We start from the raw sequence: 12,931 nt of genomic DNA, 5'->3' as shown, positions 1-12,931 counted from the left end.
AAACCTGGAGTAAAAAGAAAACTTTATTTACTTATTTAAATTATTTGTATTCATTTAAACTTTCTTAATTAAAAAAAAAATTTGAACACTTTATAGTATACAATTACATATAAATATTTAATTATAAATATAGTATTCATATGACACGTTGATACATGTAGAAAGTTAAATAGTATTTTTTTTAAAGCCCTCCGTCAGATTCCTGGTCGCGGAGACGTGGTTGCAATGACGTCATCGGTGCTCTAACGGCTTTTTTTTTTTTTAACCGTTGGGGGCGAAACGTTGTGAAGCGTAAAGCCCCCGGTTCCACACACACACACACACACACACACACGAAACGGGACGTGACTCGGCTGATCCAGTCCCCACGATGTTCCCCGTGTTTTTATCGCGTCCGCGGAGGGAGGGAGGAAGGGAAGGACGGGCGCGTGTGGGCGGTTACAACCGCCGTGCGTGATTCACAAACCCCTATTTGTTCCTACTACTTTGAGCGCCATCTTGTTTGTAACTCTTCTACGTAAAAGTGGTAGAGTTCCTACCGAAGGGGGTATCCGATTACCCTTTTTTTTTCTTTCCTTCTTCTCCTTCTCCCTTTCCAACGTTAAGTCTGGAAACCTCTTCCCCGGGAAGGAAGCACATTGCATTTGCTTTGTGGCCTGTTTTTAAAAAAACAATACGCCGACCGTTTTTTCTTCTTCTAACTGGACAGAAATGAGCATCGAAACGCTTTTGGAAGCGGCCAAGTTTTTGGAATTGCAAGCCCAGCAACAACAGAAAGCACGTGGTAAGTCTGGATTTTTAAAAATTATAAATATATATATACTACATCCGCAACTGTGAAATAGCTTTTGGAAAAATAAAAAAAATACTCAATACTTCAGGGAATTTTATTAATTTTTTTCGCGGAAGGATTTATTTTTCTTGAGTTACAGACGAACGCCATTCATTAATTACAAATAAAATGCACATTGCTTTGCGTTTACATGAAAAAATACGACGGAATATGTTTCATTTAGTGACACTTCAGCGGTCCTATCCTAGTCCGTCTTGCGCGTGCAGACGCGTTGCAGAATTTGGGTTTTCCTCTCGGGTGTCTCCGCTTGAACCCTCCGATAATAAACACACACACACACACACTGCTGCAGCGTCGGGGGGTGACTGCACCGAAACCTGCTGCATAGACGCGGGTGTTTCAGAGGAAAGCCGTAAAGTTCTCCCCCTTTTTCCTGTTTTCTCGCCTCTCGCTCGAGGCGTGACGGCTTCACGAGTCACGCGCCGCGTTCAAGACCATTTAAAGAAAAGAAAAAAGCAAATGACCCAAACATGCGGAGATAAAGGGCGGTGGCGCAGGGAGAGCCGAGCTCGTTTTACATAATGACCTAACGTCGTCCTTCGGGGATCAAGTGACTGCCGCTTCCCCCCCCCCTCTCTGCACGCGCCCGTTTCCTTAAATTATTCCCGCTTTTTAAACATGAAGTGTGGACATGGTTCAGTCGGATTAATTGTGTTTTGTACCAACAACAAAAAAACACACGCACGCGCGCATACTCCCTTGGCCTTTCGGTCGCTTTTTGGAGCGTTTGAGTGTGTCGATGACGTCGCCGACACCCACGCCTTCATATGTGAGCAGCATGGGGTGTGGCCCCGCCCCTTTCACCACGTGCGTGCCTGGGCTACCCCTGCCAAAGATCGTGTGTAAAAACGATGAGTCACTACGATCCAGAAAAAAATCTGTACTTTTTTTTGGGAAAACTAAATTAGCTGTTTTTTTCTCACCAAGACAAATATAACGGCTCAATAGTAAAAACAAAGACCTGCAGTGTGTCCCAAATAAATACTAACTACTGTAGGCTGTGTGCTATGTTAATAGTATACTATTTGAACTGTTATACAATACATCATTTATTTTAATGCTAACAGGAAACGAAGCATACACATAACTAGCAATTACGTTTCACAAAGAGAGCTCTATTCTTCAATATTGCACCCACTTAAAAAATGTGTGTATCTATTACCTTCATAAATGCACATCCTACAAGACAGAATTAGATTAAATGAGATCCTAACAAAAAATGATGTTCTTTTATTTAAAAAGTAGTCTCAGTTTGAGTAACTTGATTGCTAGCGAGATGAGATTATTTAAAGCTAACATAGCTGCCAGTGAAGCGTATCCTTCAGCCTCCTGACTGTCTTACTGCACATGTCAAGCAGAGTTTCCACAACCAGTAAATCCTTCTCACACGCCGTAATCTGTAAACACTGCCGACTTTACATTTACTACCTGAGCATTGGTAACATAATGTGTTCCTGCCTCCAATTAGAAGCTCGAGATCCAACTATTCAGAGGTGTAGCTGAAAATACTGCACGTAGACCATGAAGATGTTTGCAAAGCTACAGCTCAGATCATTTTTGTTCGAGCTGCATGAGCTAAGCTGCTTTTGCATCAGGCTTTAAAACCTGCGACGGCGTGTGCAGTAAAACAAGCTCACCTTGTACAAAGACACAGTGTATGAAGACATTAAATGTGGGGAAGCCGACATGCTATTCCTTAAGCAAGCAAGATATATTATTTTTTTAAAGCCTGCAGTTCTCCACCTTTTAAAAATTATTATGGAGATATTTGTGCTTTTCAGAAAGGCTCAGAGAGAGCTCCTGCTTCTTTCCTCTCCCGGCTCCTCCCGCCATGCTGCATTGGGAGAGCAGACTCCCCCCCCCCTCCTCTCTGCTACTGTAGAGCAGGTCACTGTGTGGGGGAAAGTAGGCCAGTGTTTCTCTGTGCTGCAGTTATATAATGTCTCGAGAAAATCCTCTTGTTTTTTTTTAAGCGCTTCATACATTTTTCTTTTTTTAGAAATGTCACTTCCAGTGTGAACATCTAAACGACCCGTCTCTCGTAACGGGACATGCAACGTCTTATGAAAGCCGTCTCCAGCCACCAGAACACCGTGTCTATCTTTTCTACTTTATCGTACTTTTAAGAAGACATTTCTCGGGGTAACGTAACGTAAATATGCAGCAGATGGTGATTTGACCAACACTAATTACTGAAGGTTATAAACAGCTTTGTCATTGATCTGCAGTGACTTTAGTCCGCCTCTTAATTATTTCAATGACATCTATTTGTATTTGACATCTGGGCACTGAACATCACCACATTGCCATCGCAACCGCCTCTTCCCCCTCCATCGTCTCGTGATTGGAAAGATCTTTGATTCCGAGTCTTTTATTGTGAAAATCCTGCAACGTCGCACACATCTTCAATGTCAAATCCGTAAATTATATATATTTTTTTATATCCCGACATTGGTCAGTGGACCGTGGTATTGCGTCACAGCTAGATGTACCTCCCAGTGGAGCAACGACCTTCTGTAGGAGGGGGCGGGGCTTGAAGCTTCACAGGATTTTGTAAATGCACATACCACCAAAAAATGACGATGACGTCGCTCTATGATTTGTCTTTATGTAAATGGTTTATTCGACGTTACTGCAGTGAAGTTTTAGACATTTGGAGACGGAGATCCCTCGACTTCCCCGTTGATGCCTCGCGTTTTATTTCCCGTTTCTTCACTTATGAAGACATGATTTTGTTTCATTACCTTCGCATTGAAAATGCGGAAGGTTATGTTTTGATCGCCATGTATTTATTTATTTATTTGTATGCGTGTTACTCGCATAACTCAAAAAAGATTAAACCGAATCGTATGAAATTTGGTGGGATGATTGGGTATTATCCGGGGACCATTTGATTAGATTTTTGGCTCGATCGGGTCAAAGGTCAAGGTCAAGGTCATGAAAAGGTAAAACTCTTCTTTTTACCATAGCGCGGTCAATTTCTATCCAATTGGCATGCAACTAATGCCAACATGTTCATAATTCAATGCCCAATCTTGTGATATGCCAAGGTATGCACTCTACCGAGTGCCCGTTCTAGTTTCCCCGTGTTTTCCCCTCCGGTGTGACGCCGTTTCCTCGTTTCCTCCCACAGAGGATGAGCTGAAGGAAAAGCAGCGCCTGGAGCATCTGGCGGAGCGGCGGCTCTGCGACGTGAACCGCGACGCCGCGTCGATCCGCCTCAACAATGTTTCTCGAGCGGAGGAGTGTCACCCGCCGCCCGTCCCCCCCTCTCTCCCCCCCCCCTCCATCACCGTCGTCACCGTGGTCGCCCCCGGCGACACGCTCTCCCCTCCGGCCGCCGCCATTCTGCCACGCCCTCCACAACCCAAACCGGACCACTCCCCGACCTCTGTGCCGACCGCCAACCACAAGCAGCTGATGCAGAACCAGAACCAGCACCACCAGAACCAGCACCAGCAGCGGCTCATCGTCCAGACTAACAATACTAAACTCCAGACGCAGCTGCTTCATCGCTACCCGGGCGCCATCGTCTCGCCCCCCCAGCAGCTGGCCTTGCTCCCTCAGCCGGGCCCGGTGGTCCAGCAGGCTCCTCCTCCTCCTCCTCTGCAGAACGGGCCCATCAGCCGGGGGAGTCCGCCCGACGACGGCCGCCAGCTCGACAGGAAGAGGCCTGGAGGGTATGTCGACGCACTCGTTTACATTATCACGACCAACCGAGTACAGTTCCTATCGATATGCTCATTTTTTTTCTCTTTTTTAATATATACCGGTGTGTAAGATGTAAAAAAAAAATTAACAAGTACATTCGAGCTTTCGCCTCCGAAGCTGTTGCATTCTGGGCATTTCTTGATACTTGTTGTAACTAAACTACCTGCTAGCGAAAGAAAACTTTGGTTGATTTAGATTATTCTTGTCACTTTTGCCCTTTTTTAAACACCAAATTCTTACCGTGCTCTCATCTGTGCTCTTACAGGGCAGGCACAAGAGAAGTGCATAACAAGCTTGAGAAAAACAGGTGGGTTCAACCTGTCTACCCTAGGGCCTCCGAGAGAGAGAGCGCAATCTGAAGCTATCTGTATTGTTACATTTTAATCATATTGTTCTAGTGCTAGTCCCTTTTTTTTGTTTATTTGTAGCAGTTTTACTTTCAATGCTGAGCTTTTGATCTTTTTTTTTTTTTAGTTAAGAAACACCAATTGCAAATTCTTGTCATGTGCTCATAAAGTCCCGCGTGGCTCGAACCATTTCTCGCCGTCTCAAATCCCCTTTTTTTCTCCCTTTTTTGTTTTTGGGTCCGTCAGACGAGCTCACTTGAAGGAGTGCTTCGACGCGCTGAAGAAGAACATCCCCAACATCGACGAGAAGAAGACCTCCAACCTGAGCGTGCTGCGGAGCGCGCTGAGATACATCCAGGTGAGGCGGATGCAAACTCTACGACGCCGTGGCGGAGCTTTTTATTTTATTCTGTGAGCTCTGAACTTCCCCTGAAAGCTTCGACGCGTGGACTGCAATTATAAAAAATACATCGGAATGGATTACTTGCTAAATCTCATTTTTTGGGGGGGAATCAAAACCCGAAGACCCTGAACAGGGTCCGTACGGTCATGGAAAAATCTGGAAAAGTCATGGAATTTAAAAGAAATGCTGGAAAAGTCTGAAAAAATTAAATCCTAAAGATTTTTTTGAAAATTCATGGAAAATGTTTTGTATTCACATGTTAATTTACAACAAGTTAGAAATAATTAATATATTTTGTTAAAATTAAGCACTTAAAATATATGTAGGCACTCGCCTATTTAGTTATTTTTATTTATATAAATGTTTATTCTTTTAATCAAACTATTATCTTTCATTTAATAATATTAATAATAATAATAACTTTATTTATATAGCACCTTTTAAAAACAAATTTTACAAAGTGCTCTACAAAAAATCAAGGCAAAACGAATAGAATAGTAAGATACAAATATTAAATTAAATTAAAAACAGACAAACTAAATTAGGGGAACCGAAGAATGGCATAAAAGGACGACATCACTTAAAAGCTGTTCTATAAAAATGTGTTTTAAGAAGTGATTTGGTTTGAAGTCCCGGAAGCCGATTGGTCGACATGTGTATGAACCTGCTGGAGATATCGACGTGTCGGATGTAGAGACACAAACAGTTTGCTCCATAGGCTGAGATGGAGAAATGTCTGATTCTGTGTGAACCTCTGAACCTCTAAACCTCTAAACCTCTAAACCTCTGAACCTCTGAACCTCTGAACCTCTAAACCTCTGAACCTCTAAACCTCTGAACCTCTAAACCTCGGTCGCAGCTTCTGAAGCGTGACGGCAGAGCGGTTCTGGAGTTGTGTCGACGCGGCGAGCGTTTGGCACGCCGCCGGTAATTCAAACCAGTTCGTTGAGAAGCGTCTGCTCCGAGAGCGTATCAAAAGGGGGCGTGGCTTATGAGGGCCGATGACGCGCTGCGTGTTTTTTTTGTGAATCCTGCTACGACTTGTTTTTTGTTTTTTTTACGAGTTGATTTTCATTTACGATGACTCCGGAAACGGGGAGCGCCCGATATCGCCACGTGAGCCGGAGTCTCCCAAGAGGACGGGTATTTGTTTAAGAAAAAAGAAAAAGGTAAACGACTCCTCTTGCAGTAACGATCACCATCGCAACGAACTTTGAGCTCAGAGTTTGACGAGATGGTCGTCTGTCGGTGTTTTTTTATTTAAAAGCACGCAGAGTACAAGATAAGTGACGCTGAAGCACTTTATATTGTCGTCTCTCACAAAAAAAACTACCAGTCGTCTGAGCAAAGAGGTTTTAAATCCTCCTTTTTGCCGCGTCATCGTTCCCCAGTTGAGTGATTTCCGTCATATTCTTCCCTCTTCTTGTATTTCTATGTTTTTAAAGTTGAAATCTCAAAGCGACGCCGTGGTTTAATAATCTGAATTTGTGCCATTTCTACAAATGAGTGACTCGCCACGCGTCTGTACGCTGGTTGTAAGCAGCGGGGTCAAAGGTCGCGGCGCTGGCTGACCCCGAGTGTTTGTAACTCGGGAACGGTCGTCGTGTTTTGTCGTTCGTGTGATCGTAAAACACTGACGCGGTCCGGTCGCCGTGGTGACACGGGACAGGTGAAGCCAAGTCACACGGCCCTGTAATCCCCACTCTGGCCTCTAGGTGTATTTACAGAATAACGAGGTGTGTGTGTGTGTCTCTGTCTGTGTGTGTGTGTGTGTGTGTGTCTGTGTCTCTGAGAAGCAGCAGCAGTCTTGATTCTTCCTCTCGGCGTATGGATACTGAGAGAAAGTAGGGTGGCGTGGGCGCAGAGCTCACGATCAACCAGCCGGGCCGGTCGGGTGTCGTTTTATTTTGAAGGAGTTAAAGAGTAGAAGGAGGTAACGTGAGGGGATGGGGAAGCCAAAAACACGTGTTCACTCTTTCATCACGGCAGTGCAGACGCCTCCTCCTCTTCCTCCTCCTCCTCCTCTTGAGGAGCGGCATTCACACACAAAAACAAGCACCTGAGTTGAAGTGAAGCTCTGGGCTCGGCGTCACGTTTGTTACCTCAAAGTGAAAATTTGCGTTCTCAAGTTTCACTTCCTCATTTCATTTAGAGTCCAAATGGCATCTTGTATATAACATCTTGTTCCTGAAGGCCCCTCCCCCTCTCTCCCCCCCTCCCCCTCTCCTCCGAGAGCCCGTCGTGGTGCTGCGAAGGCTGTAAAATAATCCTTGGTGCATAAGAGCTCCTCCTCCTACATCCTGCCTGTCTGAGCTTTTAAGGCCACATGAGCAGCGAGCACATGGCTAGCCTGAGCTGGGTGACGTCACCCCCCCCCCCCCCGCCGTGCCGCTCACTCCTCGGCTCGGCCGAAGGGAGGAGGGAGAACACGAGGCTCGGTTTACTCCTCCTCGTCGCCGACGGAGCTCGGGGAATGTGTGTGTTTAAAGAAAGAAGAAGTAAATCACATTTAATGGTGCACATCATGGCGGAGAGCCGTGAGTCAAGGTCACCGCTCGTTAATCTGTCGAGGTTTTAATATTTCGTCAGTTCTTCTAGACTATCGCCCACCGTGAGGTCATCGGGTCAGTGATGACCAGCGCTAACCTGCACGCACGCAAGGGGTGGTGTGCAAAAGTACTTCTTCTTCTTCTTCGTCCTCCTCCGCAGACCTGCAGCTGGAGGGTGGTCACCCCCCCACCCCCACCCCTGTCACAAGACCTGCAGCAGCCAGAGGCTGGGCAGCGTGTCTGCAACGTGGCCGTGTGTGTGTGTGTGTCTGTCTCTGTGTGTGTGTGTGTGTGTGTGTGTGTGTGCTACTGGCCCTTTAAGAAAAAAAGGGAGAAAAAAACAGTCTTGTGCTGTCTGCTGCAAAAGTGAGTCAGTGAGCGCAGCATGTAGTGCTCTCTCTCTCTCTCTCTCTCTCTCTCTCTCTCTCTCTCTCTCCCCCCCCAGCCCCCCCCCCTCCCTCCTCCGTGGGGCCATGTGCTCGGCACTGGCATCGCTTGTGACAGCGCTGGAGCAGTGTTTACCTTACACGCACACGCACACACACACACTTACACACGTACACACAAAAACCCACGCTCACATGCACACATACAGACACACGTCCATGCACGCACACACACACACACACACACATGCCCACTTACACACATACGCACAAAAACCTGTGTACAAATGCACACACTTACACACACACACTGCATCCTGCAGCCGGTCTGGACGTGTAGCCGGTCCGTCTTGTCGAAGGAGCTTCGGAGGCTCGTGTGTGTGTGTGTGTGTGTGTGTGTGTTCGCTCCACGGGACTCGCCCTTCGTCCCGTTTAATCAAGGACCTTTTTTTTTTTTAAGGAGGGAATCAAACGGCACCCGAAGGTGTGCGTGTTCTTTTCAGGTTACCGAGGAAACGTGAGGCTTTCCTCTGTTTCTACGGCAACCGAAGATGGGGCGGGGGCCATTTCAGTCCATCATTCGGTGAGACCGAGGATAATGACATCATCGGCTCTTATTTTGAAGGCCGGTTCTCTCCACGCTTCAATTTAAATACAATAACTTTAGTATATTGTTGATTTTTAGTCATGCCTCCTTTTTTATCTGCAGCCGTAACCAGTGGCGATGATTTTGTGTCGGTTCATATTTATAAAACCAGTATTCTAAAGTATCTATACCAGTATAGATCTGCCATGCTGATATTTTATTGCAGATTTATGTATATCGAGTTTATTTTTCTTCTCTATAATTAATGGAAATCTTCAAAATAAACGTCTTTATTTATACTTAATTAATTCGCCTCTCCGGTCTTCTCATTCACAAACATGTGATCCAGATTCTCTGAGTGACGACCGCAAAGACCGCAGAGTTTTAATCCTGGATTAAGGACAGAAAAATTACACTCGACCCCTTTTTACTGACTGACCACGCAGAGGGACGTCTCTTTACATCCAGCAACACACACACACACACACACGATGTCTTCGTGATCCGGTGTCGCCGAGCTTCTCGACGTGGGCTAAATTATACCAAGTCTTCAATTTCAAAACCCAGGTCGCCCGGCGACGTGACCCCGCCCTCCCGCCCGCCTGACCCCAGACGGCCGTTATCCCGTGGATTCGCCCGGTTAACCCTCGCCTGTTGTCGCTCACTTTGTTTTGTTTTGCGTCTGCTGGTTAAAGAAAACTGGGAAGCACCTCCAACTTTCTGTACTAGCCTCTTCCTCCTCCTCCTCTTCTTGCTCTTCCTCCTCCTCCTCCTCCTCCTCTGGCTCTGTTATTTCACACAGGCTCCAGTCACAGGGTTTTATTCCTTGGACCTTTTCCACACTGACGAGCATTAATGAGACTTTTCCATTGTGTTTTATTGGTGTGATTTGTTTTTGAGCACCTTTTTTATTTGTTATGTGTACTAAGACACAGGTATTTGTTGTCGGCTCAATTTAAAATGATAGCTTAAGGCCATTAAAGTTCTCCCCGAGTTGAATGATCTGTGATTTCATTACCATCCTGCAAAAGGACATAACTTCACACACATTGTGGATACAATACTGACCCCCGGAAATGTTAATAAGTACTATAACATGTCAAGTGGTTTACCACACGGTCGTATCAAGAACCATCAGCCAAGATTTCAAACGTTAACATGAAGTTAAATCAAACTCTCTGACAAGATGTCGACAAAGGGTTTATTTTGGTGCTGCTGTATTGGATTATCGCACTCTATACTTAATACATAAATATATATATATATATATATGTGTGTATATATATATAATTTATATATATATAGATATTTATTTATATATGTTTATTCATATATATTGCATATATAAATATATATTAATAATAATAAAAACGTATATATATATAATTTTATAATATAAATAATATATATCTATATATTTATATATATTATTAATAATAAAAACTTATATATATATATAAAGCCTAATAAACTACGTAAGTGGACTGGCAGCTCCCAGCATCAAGGAGTCACTCGTGTCACTTTACACCCTCCATGATTTAAACGTTTTACCATCTTCCTCCCCTTCCTCTTCCTCCTCTTCCTCCTCCGCCAGACACTGAAGCGGAAAGAGAAGGAGTACGAGCACGACATGGAGCGGCTGGCCCGAGAGAAGATCGCCACGCAGCAGCGCCTGGCGGAGCTGAAGAGCGAGCTGAGCCAGTGGATGGACGTGATGGAGGTGGACCGCGTCCTCCGCCAGACGGTGCAGCCGGAGGAGGACCAGGCCTCCACCTCCACCGCCTCAGGTAGGGGGAGGGGCCTGATTATGAACACATTTTAATGAGTGGCGTTAATCCTACGGGAAATTTGTAGCCTCTCTGACCTGAGAAGTGAATAATTTACATGTTAGTTTCGTCATGGAAAACCTGGAAAAGACATGGAAATTTAGAAATGGTTATGATCCAGGTCTGGAAATGTTATATTCACACGTTTTAAATAATTAATTTGTTTTGAAAAGAAAGACGCTCAAAATATAAGCCGACGTACTCACAGCGCAAGATTAGGGTTAAACCAACAGTTTGATTAAAAGAATTAACATTTATATAAATGTAATTTTTTTAATCAAACTATTGTCTCTCAATCATTTGAGTCATTTCAGGTTTTATATATTTATATGTTATATATATATTTATATATAAATCTATATTTATATATAAATCTATATATATATAGTTTTTTAAATATATAATATATATATATATATAGACATATATATATATATATATATAGAGACAACAAAACTTTTGGTTGTGTAAATTTGGTTTAAAGTCCTGAAAGCCGATTGGTCGATGTGTCTGACCCTGTATTTAAATGTTATTTAAATGAAGTCTCGCTGCATCTGTTCACGCCGGCTGATCTTCTCCTCCGGCAGAAGGTGAAGACGTCCTGGACGACGACCTGGAGGACGAGATTGCGCCGAGAGCGCCGCCCGCCTTACCGGCCGCCGCCGCGCCTCAACCGATGAAACCCGAGCCGCACAAGCCGGCGACGCCCACTCAGACGCCCGCCGCTCCCTCCTCCATCACGCAGCACATCTCCATCCAGCACGACGTCCACCCCCCGCCTCAGCTCCACCCGCCGCCGCTCGCCCCCGCCCCCGCGCAGATGGTCGCCGCCTCCGGCCCGCACCCCACGGTCATCGCCCACGCGTCGGTGTCCCACCCCTCGGTCATCCAGGCGGTCAACCACGTGATCCAGCAGGGAGGCGGAGCCAAACACATCGCCCACCTGGCTCCGCCCGGCGCCGCCCACCAGCCCGTCGGCCGCGTCGCCGTGCACCCGGCGGCTCGCCCGGCTCAGCGGCTGCCCGCCCTCTACCCGCCGCCGACGGCGGTCGCCCAGTCGGCGGCGGTCGGTCACATCGCGCACACGCTGAGCCACGCCCACCCTCGCATGAACGGCGCCGCGACCGGCCAACCGGCCGCCGCCGCCGCCAAACAGAGGGCGGGGAGCGCCCAAATGGTGACGCACCACCCGGTGACGCACCACCCGGTGACGCACCACCCGCAGCTCGTGGGCCAGACGGTGCTCAACCCCGTCACCATGGTGACCGTGCCTTCCTTCCCCATCGGCACGCTGAAGCTGGCGTGAGCGTAGGGGAGGACACGCCCCCTCGATGGGGGGACAACCACAACGGGCCTCGGACCGGGACCAGGACCGGGCCTCAGACCCCCAGGGGGTCCGAGAGCTGCTGGACACCTGATCCAGATCACAGAGCGGTCAGAAACATAAACATGCAGCAGAACCTCTTTCAGAACCAGTCCACCAGGGTCCGTGTGTGTGTGTGTGTGTGTGTGTGTGTGTGTGTGTGTGTGTGTGTGTGTGTGTGTGTGTGTGTGTGTGTGTGTGTGTGTGTGTGTGTGTGTGTGTGTGTGTGTGTGTGTGTGTGTGTGTGTGTGTGTGTGTGTGTGTGTGTCGGCCGTTCCATTCCCCGTCGTCTCTGTGGATGAACCAATAGAATCATCACGTATTCGAGAGGCTGCACTGGGGGGGGGGGGGGGATCAGACCCCCGCCATAACCAGCACGTTGGGAATGTGATTTCGAGAAGCTCCGCCTCCTCTCCCTCAGAGGCACATGCTGCAGGGCTGGAGCCAGATCCCGGCCCGGCCCACTGGACCGGGTCCTGGAGCTGCGGTCCTCAGCGCCCCCTGCTGGCCGCCGTGTAGAACTACAGTCCCGTGGCGATGGGGGATTTACGTCATTCAAACAGCCAATTAAATTATAAAGAAGATGCAGTTTTGTTGGAGGTTTTAATGTCGGACACTTAAAACTGTTACTTATCTTTTATTGGTATTTGTCCTTCAATCTCACTGGAGGACAAGTTTACGGATATAGTTTTGTTTTTGTCAACATTTTTGGCAAATGGAATCGTTTTTAGATGCAAACGCAACAACACAGAAGTGTGTTTTAAATACTCGACGTGAGCTTCAGGTTCTGAATGTGAAGACGCAAGAGGTCCATGAAATGTAGTTTAAGTGTGTTTCTTTGTTGGTCTAGGATGTGTGTGTGTGTGTGCGGTGAGAGCATGAGCGTATTGATTAGTGATCACAAAGG

The 12,931-nt window shown here is 46.5% G+C and overlaps 1 protein-coding gene across 2 annotated transcripts; it reads left to right on the top strand.

Moving 5' to 3' along the window:
• Nucleotides 1-436: 436 nt before the first annotated feature.
• Nucleotides 437-12,206, top strand: mnta (MAX network transcriptional repressor a). 2 transcript variants are annotated; one of them, XM_056440933.1, is made up of 6 exons: nucleotides 437-784; nucleotides 3,987-4,533; nucleotides 4,830-4,871; nucleotides 5,158-5,269; nucleotides 10,430-10,622; nucleotides 11,249-12,206. In XM_056440933.1, exons 1-6 carry the CDS (start codon nucleotides 712-714, stop codon nucleotides 11,965-11,967), a joined length of 1,686 nt encoding a protein of 561 aa, XP_056296908.1. In that variant the 5' UTR covers nucleotides 437-711; the 3' UTR covers nucleotides 11,968-12,206. The 2 variants fall into 2 exon arrangements, with proteins under 2 accessions (XP_056296908.1, XP_056296909.1); XM_056440934.1 differs by lacking the exon at nucleotides 4,830-4,871.
• Nucleotides 12,207-12,931: the final 725 nt, after the last annotated feature.

The sequence above is a fragment of the Pseudoliparis swirei genome, chromosome 20 (assembly GCF_029220125.1).
Source record: "Pseudoliparis swirei isolate HS2019 ecotype Mariana Trench chromosome 20, NWPU_hadal_v1, whole genome shotgun sequence".
Classification (NCBI taxonomy): Eukaryota; Metazoa; Chordata; class Actinopteri; order Perciformes; family Liparidae; genus Pseudoliparis; species Pseudoliparis swirei.
Note: the sequence above shows the minus strand (reverse complement) of the source record. Positions and strands in the feature narration are given on the sequence as shown.

Excerpts from the sequence above, each read along its gene's own strand:
- mnta (XM_056440933.1), top strand. The coding sequence starts at position 712 with ATGAGCATCGAAACGCTTTTGGAAGCGGCCAAGTTTTTGGAATTGCAA. Across the intron at positions 785-3,986 it reads GCAACAACAGAAAGCACGTG|AGGATGAGCTGAAGGAAAAG; the intron begins GTAAGTCTGGAT and ends TTCCTCCCACAG. Across the intron at positions 4,872-5,157 it reads AACAAGCTTGAGAAAAACAG|ACGAGCTCACTTGAAGGAGT; the intron begins GTGGGTTCAACC and ends TGGGTCCGTCAG.